Genomic DNA, 26,771 nt, shown 5'->3' with positions numbered 1-26,771 from the left:
TTCGAATTAAGAACAATACTCATATTAAATAATTCAAAATAAAGATGCACAATTAACACAAATTCAGCGCTATCACAAAGCACTGAAGAGACGTTGTTTGTTGAAATGCGCATCTGGTGAAGTATATTTCGTACCGTTAATGTTATCACACAAAAAATGACAAACAATGTATCAATGGTCTAATTGATCTTGTATATTATATGACCTTTGACACAAAGTCTTTCTTTCATTTTCAAAATTTCACAATTGACTGATAGAAAATATATTTCTGATGTCTAAGCGTTAGATGAAAGTAAATTACCAATTCCGCTATTGCGTTATGTCACAATCATTTGATTTGATTTATCAACTTTTTTTAAAAAGAGTTACACGACATGGGTCACTTAACCTGGATTTGCTTACCTTTCCAGAGAACCTAAAATCAAGCCCGTATTTTGCTGGGGTTCTTGAAGCTCGGTCTTTAGTTTTCTTTGTTGTATTTTTTATTTTGTTCTTCTTCATCGGATAAACAGTGTTTATATCGAGCTCACACCATAATTTATATATAATTCGTCTTAAATTAACCCCAACATTTTTGCCTTCAAAATTGTATTACTAAATTTTGTTCTTCCCTCGGGCGGAATTCAAACCAATAAAATATATTATTGAATTTTTTTCAGTATACATATACATATATATATATGAGTTTTGAAACAAGAAATCAACGATAAATTAGTAATTGATCATGATTTATTGTGCTATTTTCTTTCCAGAATTAAAGGAATCATGGTAAAGACGATAACAATTATCTTGCTTCTGTTCGTATGTTTTGTGGCAGGTTTGTTTCTTCCTTTGTATTTGTTATGCTCCATTATACATTTCAATATGATATAGATAAACTGAAATATGCAAAGTATATCAAGTGATAACAAAAAACATTTGAACGAATATAGTCATCATTGTTCTAGGCACAACTTTCTGAATGTTTTGGGTTTGCATGATTTTCAACTTCGTATATGATTCCGCTATCCAAAAACGGGTTTAAAAATTCGAGCGCCATTAGTGAGACTTATGTACACGAAATGCGTGTACGAATTTCCAAATTATTAGTATTTGTTTCAATGTGTTCTATGATGGCATTACTGTTGGACGTTTTGTTGCGATGTTCTTTCTGGCCGAGTTGTCTCACCTTTTGTATTCACATGACAAGTTCATTTAAATCAGATGTTGACTTTTTTCAGAGAATAAAATAATTTTAACCAAAATAACATAAGACGTATGTGACACAACTGTTCGAATTCTTTATTTCAATATCCTTTCAACTTTGTGTTTGATTTTGCTGTATACTCTTTTTATTTGAGCGCCACTGAGTCATATGTACGTGAACCGTGGTGTAGCGTTTCGTTTATTTCAACTTCAGATAAATTGTTGTACACTAAGAACTCGAATTCATATTAAGTCTTTAAGTTTTAAATTTTTATAAAAGGGACAATTTTTATTTTGAAATGGAGAACAAACAAACAATTCAAGATATGTTTCATATAACAGCTGACGAGTTCTTAAACTTCATAATAGTCCTTACATTCTACAAGGCTATAAAAGTAGCCCTAACTTCTAATTACGTTTAGTCGTAATCAGTGTAAAGAAGAAAAAAAGAATATTGAGGTGCGATCATACAAGTTGAACCAGTATATGAGACATATTGACCAACACCTAGTAGACAATCCATACTATAAAATAATATATATATACGAGTCTACAGGTGAAAGGTCGAATAGGACCAAACATAAATACATGGTTAGATTGTCATAATGTCATCTGGTTTGAGAACTTTTGGTAGATCATTTGCTGATTTGTTTTCTTCTTCTTTTTTTTTAGCAAGTGCAATGTTTCCGCTACGACGTAGGAACTTGGGTTAGTGACAGAAGTACCTTTGTCTGGTCGTGTTCAAATCCTGCAGTTCTAACAATAAATGGTTTGGAGGAAAGGGTGTGTTACGCAAGACGTGGACCATTTCTTGTAGTAAGGTACGATATTTAATTTATGCAAATACGATTAGCCGTTCAAAACTAGATTTCTTTTCATTACTTTTTTCACACGTCTGTATGTGACTTCAACCAGATAGGATAATATATATAATATATAAAATTATATTATAAATCTAGAACTGTTTTTATCTATTAAATAACACCTTTTAGATGTTTCGAACTAGATCTTGCGTACAAAATGGAAAACTGGTATCTATGACGATTTTATTTGTAATATATCAATATCTATATTTTCATGTTTTGTCTTAAATGATTTTAGAGCTTCATTTTCTGTTATCTCATAAACATTTACAAATAAATATAGGAAGATGTGGTATGAAAGCCAATGAGACAACTCTCAATCCAAGAAACAATTATAAAAGTAAAACAGTATAGGTCAAGGTACGGCCTTCAACACGGAGCCTTGGCTCACACCGAACAGCAAGCTATAAAGGGCCCCATAAATTACTAGTGTAAAATCATTCAACGGGAAAACCAACGGTCTAATCTATATAAAAACGAGAAACGAGAAACACGTATGAAATACATAAACAAACGACAACTACTGTACATCAGATTCCTGACTTAGGATAGGTGCAAACATTTTCAGCGGGATTAAACGTTTTATTGGTACCAAACCTTCTCCCTTTTTTGAAACAAAAGTATAACATCACAACATAGAAAAACACACTATAAAATATCAATTGGAAGACTTAGTTCAATCAAAAAACGCAAATTAACACACATTGAACGAATAAATTTGACCTGTGATACCTGAATGCAAGTACATAGTTAATAAGAAGTATAAGGGATAAATAATTAAGTTAAAAAGAAAATGAACAGGTTTAACCAAAGTTAAAGTATGATACCACTGTGAAATATTAAACAATTTTAGAAAATCATCACTTTTGAAAACAAAACTAGCGTCATATTATACACAGGTAAATGAAAATAATTTTGTTGTTGAGTATACTTCTTCGTCTGTGTGTATAAAATCTTCCGTTTAGGAATACCAAGAAATTTCTTTAATATCAATAAAACTAAAATCTGCTAAGATATTCTCATCTGAATATTTTGTTATTGTTTCTTAGATATGATTTTTGTCTTTATCGAAAAGAAGTCTTTAACAAAGGTCATAAATAAAATGGAACAGGCTGTGACTCACAGGTAAATCAACCAAATTCTACGATTCAAATATTCTTTTATGTAAAATTAAGGCTTATTACGTAAAAGTAACATTGCAACTGCCATGTCTTAGATAACTGTGCTTTGATCATATAACTGACTGTTGATTCATTAATAGGTACTAAGTTTTATGAATTTAGGGGAAAATATGGGGAAAATTAAATTTCATAGTTTTTCCAAAGTCTGCCTACATGTACAAGACTATAGAAACATTGATTTTTTTTTATTATTTCAAATTGCGGTTCATCTTTACATACGAAATCTACGAAAATTAGCTTTCCACGAATAATAATCAATCCACATTAGTTCTATATTTATCGAATTTTGATAATTTTAAAAGGATTGAAGAATGTTTTATTTTTTCATTTCTTTCATATCATGTAAAGAGTGCATGTGATCTGATGAATAGATATTAAAAGGTGTGATATGAGTGTCAATGGCACAACTCTCAATCCAGGACACAATTTGTAAATGTTAACAATTATAGTTCAAAGTACGGCCTTCAACACGGAGCCTTAGTTTACAAAGATCAGCAAGCTTTTAAAGGGCCCCAAAAATAACTAGTGCTTAGTTCTGTATTTTTTAATAAAAAAAAGTTGTATATAGTTTGTCCTTTCATTTTTACAGATCTGGAACTACGTACAGGTGTATAAAATATACTGCTTATAACAGTAAAGTCGGAGTTTCCCTTATCTATGCTACACAAGCTAGTGAGTAATGATTTTATGTATGAATAGCAGGATTCGTTTGCCCTAATCCAGTTACAAAATTTGAATATCGATAAAAAGGTTTAATCAAAAAAAAAATCCGAGGCAAATTCAAAAGGAGGAAATCAAATAAATATCAACTGTTATTAATCAGCAAGACAAGCAAAAAAAGTCACTGCCATATTTCTGACTTGGTACAGGCATTTTCTGAAGAAAACCGGTTTCATTGCAATTTTAACCCCCAACTTGTATGACGATTAATAATAGCTATAGATTAATGTGACTATATTAGAATGCAGACAAAACTGTGTATTTTTTTGCATTTGATACAATATTGTGGTTTAGTTCATATACAAAGATATCTTCTTTTTTATGTATCAATCTATCGTATGTCTAAAACCAAGATAAATGACATAAAGAATAATTAGAAAGAAAAACAATATACTTGCAGCCATTTGTATTGTCACCAAACTTTTCTCTTTATGTTTAGTAAGTAGTGAAGCAACGTTTGCTACGGAAAGGTTTAAGATAAACGGACAATCAAAAATATCCATTAATTAAATCAAAAACATAACTTAAAAAGACATAATATAATACAAAAATTAAAATTAAATAAACAATAAGAACCCTAAAAAGCAAATGCTAAATTCATGTGCAGCACGTTATTCAGTTACTCTTATTATGTAAGAAGTCAAATTATTTATTAATTAAGTTGTAAATTCGATCTGATTGGTTTACCAAATTGTCATGATAATGCAACGAGCCCTAAACAGTCTTGAAACTTTACACTCAGTTATAATTGAGAATCATTGTGCACAGTTCTTAGTCTTTTGTAGAATATGTTGCTTATGTATTTTTGTGAACTTGGATTTCTGGACTTTTCAGATAACCAGATGTTTGCCTTTATTCCAAAAAATTGTCTTCATGAATATTTCCATTTTTCAAAATACTTTGTACATTCTCCTTCGACTTATATCATTTTAAAATGGAATTTGGAATCAGTTACTAGTAAATGCTGAACCGTACAATAGTCCATATCAACCATAAAAACCTGACTCCCGAAAAACAAACTCCAACGATAAGCACAATTACCAGATAGTCTTACCTATCATCTTATTAGAGATTTGGTCTCTTCTTTCTTTATCACGACAATCAGTCGGACGGTTCACGCAGTGTCCAAAACAGATAACAAGCTACCAATAACACTTTGTAAAAACAATCTATGCGGCGAACTTTGAAGTGTAAACGGCATGTGTTGCTAGTATAACTTACACAATAATGAACATGGTACTTGGTTCTAAGGGTAGGCGTGCCTGGAAGAGATGGCACTTAAGTTTCACAATATTTTTATGTATTTATCATCGGAGAAATTTAAAAGAATTGTTATCGATCAAATATGGAATTAATGTGTGTGTTTTAGTTAAGGTATCTATACTTAGACTTTGGTGATTATCTCTTCAACAACATTAACGATACCAATTATATTATACCGGGGCTTATTTGTCTAGTAATGTCTCATTTGTAATCTTAAAGGCCAAAACATTTTAAAATTCCAAACCGTATACAAACTTTGAAGAACTGATCCAAAACAAAAAAGAATCAAATTTAAAATCAATGCAAATTCAGACAAGAAGCAAAGCTATGCAAGAGGAATATTCACAATTCGTAACTGTTGCCATTTGAATAAAACAATAGGTATATTTTCATGCCAGTATTGAAGTACTGCCTGCACGGCTTATGATACAAAACTTTCTTAAACAGTTTAAAAAAATATAGGAATAATAAACTGATAAACAACTTACCTTTTAATAGTCATGTGTAGCTTTGTAAACAAGTGTTGTAATTAAAAAACTGTATTGCATTAGGTGTTCTTTACGATTCTCTTAATTTAAAATTATGTAATTTGTATAGTTTAAAGATTACAAAAATTCTAATATTTGTGATTTTAATAATAAAGTGGACGTTATGCAATTATTGACTTTTGATAAGATTGATACTATGATTTATCAACCTAGAGATATACTAATCACCATTGCCAACGGCCGAGAGTGAATGTCATATCTCAGGGGTTGATAAATCATTCTATCAACTGAAAGCAAACGTCAACAATTGTTTTATAATATGTCTTCATATCCTTTTCTATTTTTCTAGAATTTGCTCAAGATACTTTTAAAACTGCTCTCTGTTTGTATACAAAATATAGCATCTGCTTTTGCAGTTATTAATTTAAATTTAAAGTTGAAATATTCAATAAAATTTTCTTTAAAAAATAAATACCGTAAAACAATAAAAAGAGAAATAAGAAGAACAAGAAAAACCCGAAATTTGTACGACGTCATAAATCTACGTCATTGACGTTTCCTTGGAGTATTTATATTTAGGTACACGCGCGAACGCTGTTCTAAATTTATTATCCTCTGTTGATTTTTTCCGCGGTGAATAAAATGTTTTATCAAAGAGGATTTCCTATGCTTTTAACAAATGAGAAAACAGAAAATTTATAGTCATATAATAATATATATCACATGTGTTCCCTAGACACGAGTAAGATTGTAACGCTGGGATCATAGATATGCTCTCAAATGCTTATGAGGTAACAACAACAGGGATTCGATGAATTGTAATGATTTGCAAAAACGGAAAAATAGAAATGGTTGTTATGAATCATGTCAGTACCAAAGCACTTTTTACTAAGATGGCGATAACTTCGCAGAGTAGCAGTTTATCAGTAACACTGCGAGATAATGAATACATTTCAGAACCTTCAGACCGTGTAAATGTCAAAGCTATGGAATAGTGTTAGAGAGAAAAAAAAACTTTTCGTTTGTTTGTATTTCATTTTAATTCAATTATTTAAAAAAAGATCGATACCAAGAAATGTACATCAAAAGTATTCTAAACTTTTGTTTATATTGCTTACAGAGACATTTGAAAAGGAGCCATCCATTTGTGACGTTTGTTCAGGAAGATATTCACCACTAGTTATAGTCGGTAAATATACTTTATTCAAATAATTTATATTTGAACGTATTTTCTGTTTTCATACATAGTCAAATTATGTTTTACAAAGACAGATTTAAGGCTGAACTTGTCTTATTTTTAGTCCCGATAACTTGTGAAAAATAAAAAAAGTGTTATAAAGGTTAAAATCTTCATTGAAAACCATGCACTGCTACTATGTTAGATCCAGAAAAAGATTTTTTTTTTTACGTCGAGAATATGAAAAAAACAATAATTTACTGCATTTGTTTAATAATGTATTGCTGTTGATTATCAACTTTTTCCGAATGTTTTTGTACTTTTTTGTAAGATTTACTTGTTATGTCATATATACGTAGTTCCGTTTACAATAATTAAAGATAACAGAAATAGTTGTCGTACTCAATTAACAATTTGTCGATTTTAATTGTTTAATATTGAATATACCATAGTTTTATTATTCTTTTTTTTTAACTTAGCAAAAGGTCAAAACTGTAAGTACAACCTTTAACCTTTCATTGTCGTATTACAGAAATAGAAAACATAATTAAAAAGCAATCTAACTTAAAATGTTCTCAAACAATAGTTCACGGTATTCCATTTTAGAAAAATATTGATAAAAAAAATATGATTCGTTGAACCTATCCCATGATACATTTGACACAGCATCGTTTTTCTGAGGAATGTCTGGTCTACGGCATCCATTATAAACCGTTTTAAAGCTTTTTACATATTGGAATCATATCAAATTTCGTGCTTTGTGCTTATTTCAGGCGCATGATAATAATATGACATATTAAATAATAAACATTACATTATTTTCAAAAAATTATAATCCAACGAATACAATGTTGTCTATGTGAATGTCATGTTGCCGTAAAACGAACAAAAGGCATACGATACCATGGGGAAATTAAAACTCATAAGTCTATAGAAACTGATAACACAAAAAAACAAAACAAAGACGACAAAAAGACCGCAAAATTCACTTAAAATTACATTCAAAAGTAAAGACTGAGCAACACGTACCTAACCAGAAACTTGGGGTGATATCACGTACCTTGGAATTTTGAGAGAATCCTTCTTCAAAAGATACCAAAGGCACATTCAAACTCATATGTCGAAAATAAACTGACAACGATATGGCTAAAATAGAAAACGAATAGACAAACAATAGCACTAAACACTTGGGGTGGTATAAGTTGCACTCGCCTCGTTATATTGAACTTCGGTGTTAAGCAAGTGTTTGATTTATTGATACAATCATAATCCCGAAATGCTTAAATTTATTGTTGATGTATTAGTTATTTGAAAATATGCTCGGAGAGAATGTTTATCTATACAAACTTTATAACTTTATATTTTAGTGGAGGTTTATTTTAGAAATAAAAGAAAAGAATTAATCGTTTATATATACATGATAGAAAGTAAGATAAAGTGTCCTGTCTGCCTAAAAAATACGAATAAGAAACTTTTTTTCAGACGAGCTGGCAAGACAAAGTAAGTATTATACATTGTTATACTAGTTATCATTTATTTAAACAATATCACAATGAAGGGATTAGCACAGTTTACCATTTCTTTGAGAAATTATACTAGAAACCTGTTTTGTTCATGATCACTCCCTACGTGTGTTTCTGTCGAATAATTTCTACATTCAAACAATTTCCACAGATTATCAAAACGTATTGAAACGTGTAGGAAATACTATTTGATAGTTGTTTAAATATATTAATATAGCTATGTCCAACACTATAAAGCATGATATAAAACCAGGTTTAAACCACAATATCCTACATAAAGAAATGTGTTTACCAAGTCAGAAATATGACAGTAGGTTTATATTTGTTAATGTGTTTGAGCTTTTGATTTTTTCATTTGATAAGGTTCTTTCCGTTCTGAATTTTCCCTGTAGTTCGATATGTTTGGTTGTATTCACATTTTCTGTTATTTTCAGAATACATACAAAGAATCCTTGAGAACGAAAATTTTCATACTTTTGGTGTTAACATCATTATACAAGGGATAACTCTTTATACGTTGTTAGTTTATTATTAAATACAGACAATTACAATTCATGGAGCATTCGTGATATACATTACTTAAATCATAATATATGTCTTTTTTAACAGTGATCTCGGGACGTAAGTTATTTACACATCATATTTTATTTTATTTTTTTTTTTTCATGTAAAAGAGGGGCGAAAAATACCAGAGGGACATTCAAATGTAAAATGATACCTTAAAATAATGCAGTGATAATGTTTACATGTTTTCCTATAAATTATGGTTTCCTCGTCTTAAGGTAAAACAGATGCAGGTACATGGTGCATCTGTTCAGCTGTGCATGTATAAATTCGCAGCCGTTTTATGTTTGGACTTTGACGATAATTCTTTTCGCAAAAGTTCGAGTGACTTTCATAAAAAAAACTCTCGAAAAAGAAACTGGTACAATGTCATTAACATTTCTGTATAAATCACTGTCAATTTAATGGTAAGATTATTTTGTGAAGCATACGTAGTTCGTGTGCAGGCAGAGACCAACAGTATACAAGTAACATACGTTTGGAAGGACTCGAAGAACACAAAAAGATATGAGACACAAAAGTAACGATCTTAGAGTACTTGCTGTTAATGAAAGCTATTTTAATGTTTCCGTCGGCTGATTTCTACCGTTTTTTTTTTTTGGGGGGGGGGGGGGGTTGTCTCTTTAACACATTCTCCATTTCCATTCTCAATTGTATTAAATAGTAAATAAACCCTGATTCCCAAAAAAATATTTTATGAACCAGTATATATGCAGCGCAATTAGTGAGATTTTTAACACTCGAAAGATAGTAGTCATAACCAAGAATGAAACAAAACCTTATGTATTTCTATTTACTATAGACAAAATATTAGACTAAATAATACTGGGAGTTGGTGTACCCGAAACACCTTTAATAGAAAAAAACAAATGTGAAACAGCGGAATTTTTCAACTTTTAGATCATAATTGAATTCGACAAATATATTTTTGCTCATTCCTTTTTTCTTAATAAAGTCAAGCAGCTGTAATTATTTTAAATGATTTAGTCAAAGTGTTCCATTAAACGATTCCAAAATCTAAATGGCAAAAAGTTCCGCCTGAGTTTTGGTCATGCAAATGCTTCACATTTCAATATCTGGAAATTTGATATGAAATATCCAGATACGCAAGACATTATGAACGTTCATAGAAGGCCCTTGACAAGTACTTTTTGCATTGACTTATTAATTGTGACACGAGAAATGCATATGACAGTGTATATATATATATTGATCTATTAAGATTTGTGAAAGAAAATGCAAATTATATGTTTAATATTTCCACATTTGAAATTTAAAAAATGGAAATTATATTAAAAAAAAAACAGTCATAAACTTATTTGGTAAGTCATCCTACGACCAGTCGTGAATTGTACAATATACGAATCCTTTTGAAACTATAGTAAATTATATGTTATGCAATGAAGTGAAGAAATTGTGAACCTACATAAGGATCAACGATTTATTTTGCGTTTTAGATTTATCCTATATGCTGATATGTCTATTAGTCTGCTTTTTGTGTTTTATTTTCATTTTCAATTAAAAATTTAACAATTCATACTGGAATGCCTATCTGAATAAACGCTGCCTGTTTTGGGGTTTTTTATTTTTTATTTCTATTCATACAGTGACTATACATATAAATTGATTTCACCGACAAGCTATGACATCTATTAATCAAAGGAACGGGTTTTCCATATTTAATGACCAGTCTTTATTTAATTAACACTTTTTGAACATTTTGATAGGTCCATCTTATGTATTTACCGTTGTTCATATATAAGTACATTGCTTCGTATTATATGATTCTATTTCAGCCTTAGGGTGTAACAGACCACCACTGTGTCCTATAATAGATTGGTTTCATGACAAACCCTGCGTCGATTCAAAACCAATCATTGACTATGGATTCATGTGTAATAGCTGTATCAGATATTAAGACAGAATCTATAAAATGAACTGCCATTTAGCAATAAGTGTCAAACAACATCCTTGTACAATAGTATAGTTACTTTAGAAATATATATATTTGAAAACTACAAAATGTTTTTACATGATGATAAAAAAGAGATATTCAAACTCATAAATCGAAATCAAACTGAAATGCCATGACAAAATAAAACGAAAAACGACAAATAGATAAACAACAGCATATTAAACTATAGCAACACAAACCGCATAAATACCGGAGGGGGTCTCAGGTATTCAGAAAGAGTAAGCATATCATTGGGAAAAGACTGATGCTTGTATGAAATTTGCATTGTATTGTTTAAATTGAATGTTCTTTCAACATTAAAACATTTCAAAGGGGATACATATTACACTAAGAAGATACAGTGCAGTTCCCAATAATACAACACAAAGAAACCAAATAACAGGATAATTACAATCATTAGTCAACGTCCTAACTTCAACATGGGGCAACATATATATTGTACAGTAAGTTTAAAAAAATTGCTGTTACAAAATTTAGAAAATAATTCAAATTAAGAAATAAATTACCCCCATGAAAATCTCTGTGTCATTTTCGGGCTCAGAGAGAGATTTGTTTTCGTATTTGATAAACAAGCTCTTCATACTGTATTTTATGCACTTTCGATATCTAGGCTTATACCTGAAACACATGTCATGTGCACTCAAAGAGGTATTAAATGTTTAGTTACAATTACTTACATAGAAAATAATAGTGGATCCATATAACCCTTTTCTGCATGCGCTTGCAGCTCTCAGTGTAAAATTTTATTGTGAGTGCCAATAACTAAGTTCATTTATCACTAGAATACAGAAAAAAAGGAAGGACTAAAAAATACATGACATATCTTCTGAAGGAAGAATGTTCTGTTTAGCAAAATCAGTGAGGATTTAAGAAAGTGAGGGATGTCCTTTTATCATAAAAATACGACAACGTAGATAAAATATATTTCCAAAACTTTGTTATAGACGTTATGACCTAATGAATGTAAGGCTTGTGTCCATAAAAAAAGCGGAAAATACCAAGGGGATATTCACATACTCATAAGTTCAGATTAATTGACAACCCTATGGCGAAAATGAAAAAAAAAACGACAGTACCACAAAATAGTACATAGAAAACTTAGGACTGAACATTACGAAATAACTAAGCATAGATAACAGAACTAGAACTATGTAAAACTATGTTTCGTGTACCAAAGAGCATTGAGAACAGAACGAAACACTAGAGCTGATCTTAGTCACTCTGAAAACGTGAGATACTAGTTGTAGAAAAAATCTATGAAATTCCTATTTATCAAAATAGAGTATTTTCAAAATTATCCTCGAGATTCAGTGGTTTGATCCTGTAGAGATTCTTTCTTAGTTTTGTCAAATTTCGGTTAAATTTTACAATCTAATTGATGTTTTGATTATTTCATCCACCGACTAAAAATTAATTAATGATGACGCAGATTGCACAGAAACAGAATATGTCTAAAAAGTAAACTCCGAGGAAAATTCATAAAGGAAAGTCCCAAATCAAATGGCAAAATCAAAAGTTCAAACACATCAAACGAATGGATAGCAACTGTCATATTTCTGACTTGGTACAGGCATTTTCTTACGCAGAAAATGGTGGATTGAACCTAGTTTTATTGCTTGCTAAACCTCTCACTTGTATGACAGTCGCATCAAATTCCCTTATATTGTCAACGATGAAGGGAGAATTATGAGAGAGATTGGCAATTAATGTGTTTATATAAAAAAAAAATAAAAGATGTGGTATGATTGCCCATGAGACAACTCTCCCCAAGTGTCTTAATGACATAGAAGGTAGCAACTATATTTCACCACACATCTTCATCTAATAAACAAAAATAATTCCACATAGTCAGCTACAAAATGCTCCAGAATGACAATAGTAACAAAAAAATTCAAACCAGAAAATGAACGGCCTATTTATGTACAAAACAAAGAATAGAGGCAACAGTAGTATACCGCTGTTATAAAATTTGAATATAATATACCATAACAAACGACAACCACCGAATTATAAGCCCTGCCTGACTGTTTATTTGAATAAAGAAAAATAAGACATTTATTGGAAAGGAATTAAACAAAACAAGGCGAAATATCGGACGGATACATACAATGGTCATTCGAAAACAGAACGAAATTGCTTATTTTGACAATTTTTTGTTATGGTATGTTACCGCTTTCCGAGCAGTTTTGATTATAAAGACGGTCTCATTATTTTTTGTGGATTCATTCAACAAATTATGATGAACAAGCTTTTTTAGATAATAAATGTTACCATAGCATTACTGTACAAGCCATAACTGATTTCCAAAGCAAATCTTTACTAATTTTCTATTTACTATATAATCGTAGTTCAAATGTTAGCACATTTTGTAGCGCCCATGACCTCACTTAACGGGTAATTCGATCCACAGATAGCTCGGATCAAACGATATCAAAATGTTTGCACAGTTTTATTGTATCATATAGTAAAAACTATATTATATTATATGTCTTTGATAACAACTATGAACCTGACGTGGATACAAATATTTATAATGAAAATTAACTATAGTCAGTGTTGTATGTCAGTGATTAAGTATAATATATAGTGAATAAAAAGTATCATATTTCTTAACTGACACGATATGCAAAAACAAGCACCTGTTACCAGAGAGATATAATAATAGTGATTCGTCATACAGATATTAAATCTGAAAAAATGTTTTACTTACATGGCCATACTGAACGTATATAAATATAAAATTGCGAATGGAAATGGGGAATGTGCCAAAGAGACAACAACCCTACCATAGCAAAAAACAACAGCAGAAGGTCACCATCAGGTCTTCAATGTAGCGAGAAATTCCCGCACCCGGAGGCGTCCTTCAGCTGTCCCCTAAGCAAATTTATACTAGTTCAGTGATAATGAACGCCTTACTTATTTCCAAATTGTACACAAGAAACTAAAATGAACGTATATAAATGCATTTTTTGCTCGATTGATTGCTTGATTGTTCATAGCTTAACGTCCAGTGGTATAAGAATGTAAAAATAAAGTTGATGAGGAAACGATTTTTAACAAATATGTTTACTGCACCAGATACGCATTTTGACAAAAAAAATGTGTAAATGCGAATAATGGCACATGGTGGTCATGTGTAAAGTAATGAATAAATCATCATACAATAAAAAAGAAAATTTAAAATTGAATAAATTTTTATATATATCTTTCTTGAAAATGGGAAAGTAAGATAAACGTTGCTGATTCAACGTTTTATAACTATCAACTATAATATAACATTAAATATGTCCCAAACAACATTGTCAGGTATGGCGTGTCAAACATTGCAATATTACCAAAAACGTTAACATATTTTCAAAGAAATAGATCAATTTCCATAAAAATCAAATTTGTGTTAAAAAAAAAAATTATATATATTTATGAAATTAATAATATGTTCATGAAATGATATATAAATGTGTAAGAGGAATATATATTCAAAACAAAAATATTTCTTTATAGAAAATAAATATATGCTCATTAAACCAAATAATTGTCCATGAACATTAGATGTGTATTCACAAAAACAAAATATGTACATAACAAACAAAATATTTTTTCATCAAATAAAATATATGTTCATGAACAAAATGCATCTGATGGTTATATAATAAAATACGTTTTGCAGCATGGGATGCCTTGTTTTATGTACTATGTTTTTACCTTCATTAGGACACATATCTATTAATATCAATAGTTTTATTTCAAACTTCTGTTGTGTAAGTTTAAATGGGAAAAGGGGGAGGGGTGGGGTATCTACATCACGCGCTGTTTACCAAAAACAATTTCCTTCAATGGGTCACCAAAAACAAACATTTCCCCTACATTATATAAAAATCAAAATATTTGTTTACTTTTTGTTAAAATGTCATCAAGTAATTAGTTTAAAATATATAGTTTAACGAAATAAAACAAACATGGGAATCGTGTTTATAATTCAAATTTAGTTTTTAGATAACTTAAAAAAAGATGATATGTACAAGTTATATGATCTAAGACATGAAAATGTAATAAATATAGACGTCGCGTACAACATGTTCTAATGTTAGAATCTGAATTGTACAGACGTAAGTAACACATTATTTCTGTCAAAATGTCAGACGAATAATATAGTAATACTTTTGATCAATTTTTGTGTTAATAGTTAGAAGCTTGAGAAATAACTATATAATTATCTATTGTTTTTGCCATTTCCATTAATTTTCCGTTGATTGTTCTGTGTGATAATGTTTGATCTTAAGATACACAACTGATACATGTATAGCTCAATTAGTGAGTGAGTATGTATGTAACGACGTCATTTGTAAACCATCTCAGGCGTTGGTCAGGTTTTCGAGTTTCGGATATTTTGGTCTCGAGTAGCTGTAACCGGAAGGCTGGCTACATGAATGGCGATGATAACGAGATGCAATACGACCGATCACAGAGGTTGGCCATGTCAGCGCTAGATAGTGACTGAGACCTTGTCACTTGCCCGCAGAAAGCTAATTTTATTTCCGCTTATTTGATTAGACACAAGTCCAAAGCAGTTTTTTACAATTTAATATGTTCAGGATCAAATAAAAACTTAATGAAACATACTTAAATAAAGAAGGTTGCTTGATTATAATTTCATAATAGAAACGGGATATTAGAATGACCATTAAACACACATACAATTAGTAATTAAAGAAATAAACCAAAAAAGGTAATGCATAGATCTCGAATTAAAGACATGCTTGTGAAAAGACTTTCATAATATAAAATGTTTTAACAGGATTTCTCTCTAGTTTGAAATTTGATTAAATGAATAAAAATGTATTGATGGACAAATATTGCAAGTCATATGATTTCTATCAAATTATAATTTGAAGAAACTATATCTTTATGATAATAACTATGATGCAGTTTAGCAGTTTAAGTCCGAAAAAGTTTTTTTTAAAGAGTAACACGACCTGGGTCACATAAACTGGATCTGCTTACCTTTCCAGAGAACCTGAGATCACCCTCGGTTTCTGTGGGTCACATAAACTGGATATGCTTACCTTTCTAGAGAACCTGAGATCACCCTCGGTTTCTGTGGGTCACATTAACTGGATCTGCTTACCTTTCCGGAGAACCTGAGATCACCCTCGGTTTCTGTGGGTCACATAAACTGGATCTGCTTACCTTTCCGGAGAATCTGAGATCACCCTCGGTTTCTGTGGGTCACATAAACTGGATCTGCTTACCTTTCCGGAGAACCTGAGATCACCCTCGGTTTCTGTGGGTCACATAAACTGGATCTGCTTACCTTTCCGGAGAGCCTGAGATCACCTTCGGTTTCTGTGGGTCACATAAACTGGATCTGCTTACCTTTCCGGAGAACCTGAGATCACCCTCGGTTTTTTGGTGGGGTGATTGTTGATCAGTCTTTAGTTTTCTATGTTGTGTTTTGTACTTTGTTTTTCGTTATCAGATGGTGGTTATACCAAGCTAACACCATAATTTATATATAGTTCGACTTCAATTTATCCCAACGTTGTTGCCTGCAAATTTGTGCTACACATTTAAAAACATTTTTTAACCTGTTACCTTTTGATGGCTATTATTCGTTTGTTTCTCTGTCCTAAATTTTTTCCCATTTATTTATTGTAGCCCTGTCGTGTAATGTTGTCATTTTAATGTTATAATTAACACTGCCATTAAAGCGGGAGGTTGCATGCCACAAAACCAGGTTCAACCAACCATTTTTCATAAAATGCCCTGTACCAAGTTAGGAAAATGGCCATTGTTACATTATAGTTTGTTTCTGTGTGTTTTACATTTCGGTGTTGTGTCTCATTGTGTCATAGTTCTCTTATATTTGATACGTTTCCTTTAGTTTTAGTTTGTAACCAGGATTTGTTTTTTTCTCTATCGATTTCTGAATTTTGAACAGTATTATACTACTGTTGCGTTTATTTTATATCAGCATAACTATGTTATATCTGTAAATTTGCGGAAGCAAATTTTTGTTTCTCCCTCGCCGGGATTCGAACTCATGATATTGGGATATCATGACAACACCGCCTGCGCTGTGTCTAGCGCTCTAGACCACTCTAATCCAGTACATGATATAAGTTTTAAAACAAGAAATCAATGATAATTTGTTAACTGATTATGATTTATTGTATTATTTTCATTCCAGAATTAAAGGAATCATGGTCAGGACGATAACAAGTATCTTGCTTCTGTTCGTATGTTTCGTGGCAGGTTTGTTATTTCCTTTGTATTTGTCATGCTCAATTATGAATTTCAATATGATATAGATAAACTGAATTGTGGAAAGTATATCAAGTGATAACAAAAGACATTTGAACAAACATAGTCATCATTTAAATATTCGAGCAGTATCAATGAGACTTATGTACACGTAAAACGTGTACGACGTTCCAAATTGTTACTATGTGCCTTACGATACCATTACTGTTGGACGTTTTGTTGTGATGCTATCATTGGCCCAGTCGTCTCAACATTTGCATTGACACGACGAACCTTTGATAAGTACATTTTCTTTAAATTACCTTTTATCTAGATATTGATTTTTTTATATCAAAGAATCGGGTATGTTTAAGGAAAATAACATATGACGTATGCAACACAACTGTTCGAATTGTTTGTTTTTAATGTCCTTTAACTTTGTATTTTATTTTACCGTCAGCTCTTTATTTTTGCGCCCTGTTGAGTTATATGTACGGGAGCCGTGGTCCAGAGTTTCGTTTAGTTTCAACTTATTATTGTACGAAAAGAAGTCGGAATCATATTAAGTCAAATCGTTTTGAATTTATATCAGTCAGGGGCGTTACTTAAACAATTTATGTTAGATGTTAGTTACTTATATCGGTAAAAAAAATCTATTATTATAGAAATACCCAGTACAGTTATTTTAACTTTCACTCGGAGCATTGATCTAATGTAGATTTTATGAAATTTTACACCAATTTTTCACATAAAATTAAACAAAGATAACATTTCAAAGAGGGATATAGTGATGTTAGGTTCAAACATTTGGAATATTGACAAAAATGTAACTTTTTTAGTTATTTTGTACCTTGTATATCTTTAAAAGTTTCATAGATATCTAATAGTTTTTCCCATGAAAAATAAAATCTAATCCTCCTGGAAAAAAAAAACTTTCTGACGCAGTTATCTGTCATATAGCCGCTTCTGGGTCAAAGATTGATTTCTCCGGACTATCAAAATCTCAATTTCATTGAAAATCATGCGGTAGATAGATCTAAATGAATAGATACTTTTGATTGGATTAAGACTTTAACATGTTTAAGTTATTTATAGTTTTAATCTAAATCAATAACACACATTCCTTAAATATTTGTAATTTACTGATTCTTTCAGAGATGTACAAAATAACTTATTGTCCTAATTTATAAAGTTACCTTGCATCTATATACTCCTTTAAATTGAACAAATTATTAATTCTATTTGATGTAAACTTGCATAAAAACTATATTAAGTATAATTGAGAATGGAAATGGGGAATGTGCCAAAGAGACAACAACCCGACCATAGAAAAAAAACAACAGCAGAAGGTCACCAACAGGTCTTCAATGTAGCGAGAAATTCCCGCACCCGGAGGCGTCCTTCAGCTGGCCCCTAAACAAATATATACTATTTCAGTGATAATGAACGCCATACTAATTTCCAAATTGTAACACATGAAACTAAAATTAAAATAATACAAGACTAACAAAGGCCAGAGGCTCCTGACTTGGGACAGGCGCAAAAATGCGGCGGGGTTAAACATATTTGTGAGATCTCAACCCTCCCCCTATACCTCTAGCCAATGTAGAAAAGTAAACGCATAACAATACGCAATTAAAATTCAGTTCAAGAGAAGTCCGAGTCTGATGTCAGAAGATGTAACCAAAGAAAATAAACAAAATGACAATAATACATAAATAACAACAGACTACTAGCAGTTAACTGACATGCCAGCTCCAGACCTCAATTAAACTGATTGAAAGATTATTTCTTCATCATATGAATATCAGGCACAATCCCTCTCGTTTGGGGTTTAGTATCAAACTATCATAAAATATATGAGAAGAACATAACCCGTGTCATGCCAATAACTGTTTTTTTTTTAAATAAATGTGTTTAGTTCCGATGCAAAGACCCTATAAGTGAATCAATATTAAAGCCAAAATATACAATCTTTAACCATCTGACAACAGTATCGTAACTATATCCCTTCTTAATTAGTCTGTTTAAGGTTTTGTAACCTTTTGAGGTGAATACTGACATTTTTGTGCTTTGTAAAGAATATTACTATAAAAGATTGGATGTGAAATACCTGAACGTATAATATGTCTGCATGTATGTATAGTTGTTATGGATTGCATTAGCTATATATAGTTATTACCGCTAAAGCACTTATCGCGATTAATAACATCAGTGTCAACGTTGAAATGTGTACTAGTCTTTATGATAAGTGTGGGTTTCTGTCATTCCGTTTGTGAATTAGTTTAAACGTTGAAATGCGTACTGTCGTAAGTCAAACACCTGATGTTCAGAGGTTTTCGCTTGTTGATGTGGTTCATAATTGGTTCTCGTTTTTCGTTTTGTAAATAGATAAGACCGTTGGATTTCCTGTTTGAATGGTTTTACACTATTTATTTTTGGGGCCGTTTTAGCTTGCTGTTCGGTGTGAGCCAAGGCTCTGTATTGAAGGCCGTACTTTGACCTATGATGGTTTATTTTTACAAATTGTGACTTGAATGAGAGTTGTCTCATTAATGTTATTGACACTCCTACCACATCTTCTTATATCTAATTAATGATTAGCGTGGGTTTGTTAATTCCGTTTGTGTATGAGTGTTAACGCTGAAATGCGTACTAGTCTTAATGATTGGTGTGGGTTCCTATAATTCCCGTTGTGTGTGAGTATAAACGTTTAAATGCGTACTCGTCTTAGAGGGGCACTAGCTACGAGATATAGAAAAAACCGAAATATGATTTTTTTTCAATCATTCATGAAAGTGAAATATTGAAATAAACATTCGCTTTTAGCAGCCAGTTTGGTTCAGTTTTGTCACAATCAGCAAAGAAAAATTGCTTATGAATTATTCACTGGTCACTGGTCTTTATGCTGAGTAAGGGTGTGTATAATTCGTTTTGTACATAAGTGTTAACGTTGAAATATGTATTAGTTTTAATGATTATTGTTAATTTGTAGAATTCCGTTTGTGTTTTCAAACACTGAGCTGCAATCAAACATGTGAAAACAGTATCTATAACATATTGACCAACACCTAGAAAATAACGTAAACTATAGCATGATATATATATACTAGTCATCAGGTAAAAGGTTGTATAGGGCCCAACAGAAATACAATGTTAGATTGTTAAATGTTATCTGGTGTAAACACTCTTGGTAAATCATTTGCTGATCTTTAATTAATTTTTATTTTTTTTCTATTTTTTAGCGAGTGCAATATGCAATTACCCATGTTTCCGCTTTGATGTAGGAACTTGGGTTAATGACAAAGATACCTTTGTCTTCTCGTGTTCAAATATGTCAATGTTAACAGTAAATGGTGTGGATGAAAAGGTGTGTTTCGAAAGACGTGGACCGTTTCTTGTATCAAGGTACGATATTTAGGTTTTTGGCAAATACGATTAGCAGATCAAGATAAGAATTATTTTTGATTTCTTTTCGTTCCTATTCTTAAAACGTTTGTTTGTGATTTTAACAAGATCAAGCAATATGTGTAATCAAGCCACTGATATATGATTACTTCTACGACGACAACTCATTAAAGATATAAGGCTTATTATTGGATATGCAGAAAAACCCATGATTTAAAATTTGACGAACAAGCCAAGAAAGGCAAACAATAGTGAACATATTTTACGGTTCAAATTTTAACTTCATACCAGATCTTTTATGTCGGAGTTTCGGATTTATCAATCTGCCGCAAATCACAACATTATATTGATTTGCTCTGCATTTGTAACAAAACAAATGTATTAAATTGTTAAGTTTGTCCTCTTATTTTTTTTCAGATCTGGAAATGCATACACTTGCATGAAATACATCGTTGATAAAAGTACAGCCAAAATATCCCTTGTCTATGCTACAAAAGCAAGTGAGTAATATTATGATATATGTATAGCAGGATTTGTTTGTCGTCATCAATTAATAATATTTGAACATCGATTAAAAGAAAAAGCATAACCAAAATACCAAACTCCAAATTATATAAAAGGACGTCAGTAAGATATCAACCGTTATATAGCAACGAGTCAAGTAAAACCATTACTGCCATAATGAACATATTGAGAATCAGCCAGGCGGTTCATGCGATGCCTTTATAGATAATAGTTATCAGAGGCTTATGATTTAACACACCAGGCGCGCGTTTGGTCTACATAAGACGCATCAGAGACGCTTAGTATTTTGATAAATCTTTACAGATAACATACTAGCAATCACACTTTTTTTAACAACTATGTGACGAACTTTTCATTGTAAACCTCCTCATGGGCAACTGAGGAAATTGTAGACAGGACATTTTTGGAATAAACAAAACTTAGTATTCACTAAAGTGCAAAGGCATGTCTTGCTGATATTACATACACAGAACTGAAAATAATACTTGATTAAAAGGTCAACGGAACCTGAAAGAGATAGAACTTACGTTTAACAATGTTATTTATGTATTTATGATCCGAGAAATTTAGAATGAATATCTATCGATCAAATATGAAATTACTAAGTCAAGTTTGTATTTAAACAAAATTATCAAAATTTTTGTTATACTCTCTTAAATATAATTTAAGGTAACAAGTCTGCGATTGTATCGTACAAAACCTAACGATAAAGACTCAAACAAAACAATTCGTTTACTTTTATTTCATTTTTTTTTTTTCATTATTTGGAAAAAAGATAATTACAAACAAATTTACACCAGCAATAATTTTAAACTTCTTTAGAAATTGCTTTCAGAGACATATTCTCCTGAGCCATCCATTTGTGACGTTTGTTCAGGAAGATATTCACCATACATTTTAGTCGGTAAATATACTCTACTTAAAATTGGTTAATATTTGAAAAAAAAATTTGGTTTTCATACATAGTCAAATTATGTTTGTCGAAAACAGATACAAGCCTCAACATGTTTTATTTTGAGTCCGATGATTTGGATAACATACGAAATGGCTGCATAGGTAAGAATATTCATTGGAAACTCCACAACACTACTAGAAAAAGATTATGGATCGGACATGGTGAATATAAAGGAAGTTTTCACAGCAATTTCCGTTAAAACCGTTTTGTTGTTTATCATCAACTGTTTCCAAATGTTTTTGTAATTTTGTTTTATAAACTAATTGTTATTCCCTATTCGTAATACGGTTAACAATACTTCAATTATAATAAACAGAAAAAATTGTCGTACTCAATTACAATTTGTCGATTTAGAATACCGAACTTACCAAAGTTTTATTGTTCTCTTTTTTTATTACATAGCAAAAGGTCAAAGTCGTAAGTATAACCTATTAGCATTGTGTGTTGCATTACAAATTTTGGAACATAATCATTTAAAAGCAATCTAACTTAAACCGTTCTTCGTTGCACAAATACGAGGGGAACAAATTAAGAAGCAATCTACGTAAAACTGTTATCACAAAATACATAAAATAGTTCATGTTATTCAATCTTATGCAAATATGGATGGCTGACTACATATTATTTTTCATTGTATTTTGAAACTATCCCTCATTATATTGGACAAAGCATCGTTTTTTTTTCTAAGGCGTATCTAGTCTATTGCACCCGTTGCAATCCTCTATGCTTTTAGCAAGTAGAAAACCTCGCAAATGTTGTTCTTTGTTCCGACTTTTAGGCATATGATAACATGTATCATAATATCATGATTACATTATATAGTAAACATCAAATTGTTATAAAAAATTATGATGCTTCGAAAATAAATATTTTTTACGTGAATTCAATGACGCTATCGAGGGTGAAATTAAAGACATAAGTCTATAGAATCTGACAACGCCGTCAACAAGCCGAATAAAAGACATAGTCTGTTGAAAATGCATACAAAAGTAAAGATTGAGCCACACGAACTAAAACAAAATCTAGGATCATGAAAGGCACAAGTGAGGCAACAATCAAGGAGTGAAACAGATGGATTTACATAATATATGTTGTATTTAAAATGTATGCAATTTTCATTGTTTTGTTTTTTTTTTTTTTTTTAAATTTGCTTACAGTAGACATGACAGATATATTTAATGGATCCATCTACAAACAAATTGTATAATTTTATGTCATTTCATGATATAGTCAATAGTCCATTCTAAGTACATCCTTTTTATAGCGTTAAACATATTGGAAATTCATAATTAAGTAAACTTAAGTTTATATCATTATCATCAGTTTGTCTTATGTTTCTCGTGTTCATCGAGATAATACGTTTTCTTAAATACTAAAAAAAAATATTTATGGATTATGAAAGCTCTTTTAAACATGTTCGGAGACAATGTTTATGTATACAACCTTTGTAACTTCGTTCAACTTATATTTCTGTCTAATTTCAACACAATAGAAATGAACTAAGCGTGTATACAGTATAATAATATAATGTGTCGTTTATCAGTAACATACATGTAAGAATAAAAAACAAAATTGTTTTTCAGACGAGCGTGCAAGACAAAGTAAGTACAAACATCAGGATGAAATCAATCAGAAAAATATTAAGAAAGGGGTCTAAAAAAACTGACAAGTCTCCTCAGGTTACTGTTGACTCTTGGTGAGGTTGGCACATTGATTTATCAACCCAAAAAATAGGATAGTTGACAAGATCAAACGATATCAAATGTCAACAATTGTTTTATTATTTGACTTTCTATTCTTTTCAAATTTTCTAGAATTTGCTAAAAATACTCTAAAAACTGCTTCCTTTTTTAAACATAATATATAATCTGTTTTTGCAGTTGCTATTCTTTATAAATAGAAATATTCAATACAATTTTATAAAGAAAACCACTTAAACAAGAACAAATACAACGGGAATTTACATGAGGTCATAAACGAACGTCATTAAAATTGCCTTGACATATCTATATTTAGGTATACTGACGCTTTTCAAAATCTTATATTAACCTCTCCTGATTTTTGCTACTGTAGATATAAAGTTTTAACAACTAGGATTTTACATGCCTTTAGTCATTGAGACAATTTATTGTAATGCAATAACACGATGTAATATACGTTTAACCATCAATAAAAGCAACCAAAAGTTTTTAATGTATCTGACTGTAGCACGAGTTGTCATGTTTATTCCTCATGTGATGACGTAAATAATAATGCCTCCCCTTCCTCTTTGCCGCGAGAGCAAAATGCTGTCCTCTTATATCAACTTTGATCTAATTATGAAAAATATCGACATCATACTTACAATGCATGGAACATTCGTGTTATACATTACTTGACTCATAATCTATTTCTTTTTAACAGCTACCTCGGCACGTAAGTTATATTACCTTCATGATATGTTTTTGTTTTTCTTATGTAAATTTATTCCTTCGTTTCATAATGAAAGTGGTAAATCGTAAGTAAGACCATGTTAGATATATCTAACAGTTACATAAATATTTTCAGTTTACGAATAACAAGAAAATGTCTGTCTGGTATAAAAGAGGGACGAAAGATACCAAAGGGACAGTCAAATTCATAAATCTAAAACAAACTGACAACTCCATGGCTAAAAATGAAAAAGACAAACAGAAAAACAATAGTAAACATGACACAACATAGAAAACTAAAGAATAAACAACATGAACCCCACCAAAAACTAGGGGTGATCTCAGGTGATCCGGTAGGGTAAGCAGATCCTGCTCCACATGTGGCACCCGTCGTGTTGCTTATGTGATTACAAAATTTTAATCCGGTAAATAGTCTAATTCGGTAGTTCACATTCATAAAAGGGAAGGGAATTGTAGCTACGACGTAAGGAACATATCCGATATTGTTTGTGAAACGGTTATTCCATAACGGTCAACCAACTCGTGATGGCGTCCGTAAAATTTACGAAGGAATGATTTCAACTTCACCATTTAGAACTCTTGGTTTAATAGCTTCCTTGTGAGCAGCAACCCTCTATCAAGAAAATCATGATAGGAAATGCAAGCACGGGAATATCGTATCAATTGGGAGATATATACCCCGTATGCAGGTGCTGCTGGAATGTTGCTACTTAGAAATGGAAAGTTCACAATTGGAAAGCTGAAATCATCTCTTTTGTCGTAAAGTTTTGTTTTCAACAGACCCTCATTGTCAATTTCTAGATGTAAGTCAAGATATGAAGCCGACTTAACTGTATCTGTAGTATCCTTTATCTCTAGTTCGATGGGATAGATGCGTTCCAATCTTAACCATCTTAACTTTGAGGAATAAAAGATACAGTTAGACACAGGTTTTGAGATGTAAAATATATGTTAAAATTTATCTTGTAAGCTGATAAGTCTTTCAGGCTGATTTTTTAATTATTTTTTATTTTCAAAAAAACTTCAAACAGCTCATACAGGAATGCTATTTAAATTAATGCGGCCTGCTTTGCGATTTTTTTATCTCTATGCATACATTTATTATATGTTTATTTTCTATGTAACCGTCAAGTAACTAATTCTAGGAACGGGTTTGCCATATTTAAAGACCAGTCACATTTTCAGTAACACATGGTAAACATTTAAATGGTTATTTCATATTCAGTTACCACGGTTTATATATACTATTATATTGTTTCATGTCAATTAATTCTATTGTAGCCTTAGGATGCAACAGACCATCACTGTGTGCTATTAAAGATGTGTTGAATGACGAACCATGTACTGCTTCTGAACCATCTATTGACGATGGATTAATGTGCAACAGCTGTAGAACGCCGATATAAAAATAGAATCTACGGAATGAACTGGAATCAGGAAAAATTGTTAAACAACATCCTTGAATGAAAGCATAGTTATTTTCTAACCTATGTATGAATTGCTTAAATAAAGTTAAAAAAAACTACCAATACTCCTATTTGATTTGAATGGTTTTACATTACTAATTTTTGGGGCGATTATAGCTTACCTTTTGGTATGAGCCCAGACTTCGTGTTGAAGACCATACTTTGACCTATAATGGTTAGTTTTATGAATTGTGACTTGGATGGCGAATTGTCGCATAGACATACATACCACATCTTCGTATATCTAGTTATAGCAATATAAAACATTTATCCAAATTTTATAAAAGTATAAAATAAACAATCTACAGGGCATGGGCTCGATGCGTATTTTAGTTCAAACATCATCTAAATAACTATCGAGTTGATCTTCGAAGAACCTCGATATATCATAAGCGATAGCAACATAAATATTGTTATAAAAAGATATTTGTTGATCATCACTTTTACGTACCTGTATAAGAATAACCTTTTAAGGATCGAATCAGTCAATAAAATGATTTACCTTTGATTCACTTTCAGTGTTGAAATTCTTTTCCTTTAAAATACTGAGCACACACAATTCATACGTTATACACCTCTAGATATGCAGTTATTTTGAAATTTACATGAATACGACTCAATGAGGTCGAATTGTTCACTTGCAAGTAAATTCATCATCAATGTTTTCTAAGCTAATTTTGACAAAAAAAGAACAATAATACATGTAGTTGAAAAAAGTGAATTATGATTTTACTACTTCACTTCAATGAATGATTGACTAGAAAATCATATTTTAGGTGTTTCATATGAATAAATATCGTAGCTAG

The 26,771-nt window shown here is 31.1% G+C and overlaps 1 protein-coding gene across 2 annotated transcripts; it reads left to right on the top strand.

Moving 5' to 3' along the window:
* Positions 1-758: 758 nt before the first annotated feature.
* Positions 759-25,991, top strand: LOC139502871 (uncharacterized). Of its 2 annotated transcripts, none has more exons than XM_071292520.1 (8): positions 759-817; positions 20,425-20,587; positions 21,005-21,087; positions 21,948-22,016; positions 22,470-22,484; positions 23,651-23,668; positions 24,471-24,482; positions 25,781-25,991. In XM_071292520.1, the coding sequence occupies exons 1-8, from the start codon at positions 766-768 to the stop codon at positions 25,903-25,905; spliced, it is 537 nt and encodes a 178-aa protein (XP_071148621.1). In that variant the 5' UTR covers positions 759-765; the 3' UTR covers positions 25,906-25,991. The 2 variants fall into 2 exon arrangements, with proteins under 2 accessions (XP_071148621.1, XP_071148620.1); XM_071292519.1 differs by lacking the exon at positions 759-817 and adding an exon at positions 17,131-17,191 and having other exon boundaries at positions 25,781-25,988.
* Positions 25,992-26,771: the final 780 nt, after the last annotated feature.

Source organism: Mytilus edulis, chromosome 14 (assembly GCF_963676685.1).
Source record: "Mytilus edulis chromosome 14, xbMytEdul2.2, whole genome shotgun sequence".
Lineage (NCBI taxonomy): Eukaryota > Metazoa > Mollusca > Bivalvia > Mytilida > Mytilidae > Mytilus > Mytilus edulis.
This window is presented reverse-complemented; position numbering and strand designations above follow the sequence as displayed.

What these genes read in the sequence shown, in the direction of transcription:
- LOC139502871 (XM_071292520.1), top strand. Translation starts at nt 766, where the DNA reads ATGGTAAAGACGATAACAATTATCTTGCTTCTGTTCGTATGTTTTGTG. An exon ending in GTTCGTATGTTTTGTGGCAG is followed by an intron (nt 818 to 20,424) that starts GTTTGTTTCTTC and finishes TCTATTTTTTAG; the next exon opens with CGAGTGCAATATGCAATTAC. An exon ending in TGTCTATGCTACAAAAGCAA is followed by an intron (nt 21,088 to 21,947) that starts GTGAGTAATATT and finishes AATTGCTTTCAG; the next exon opens with AGACATATTCTCCTGAGCCA.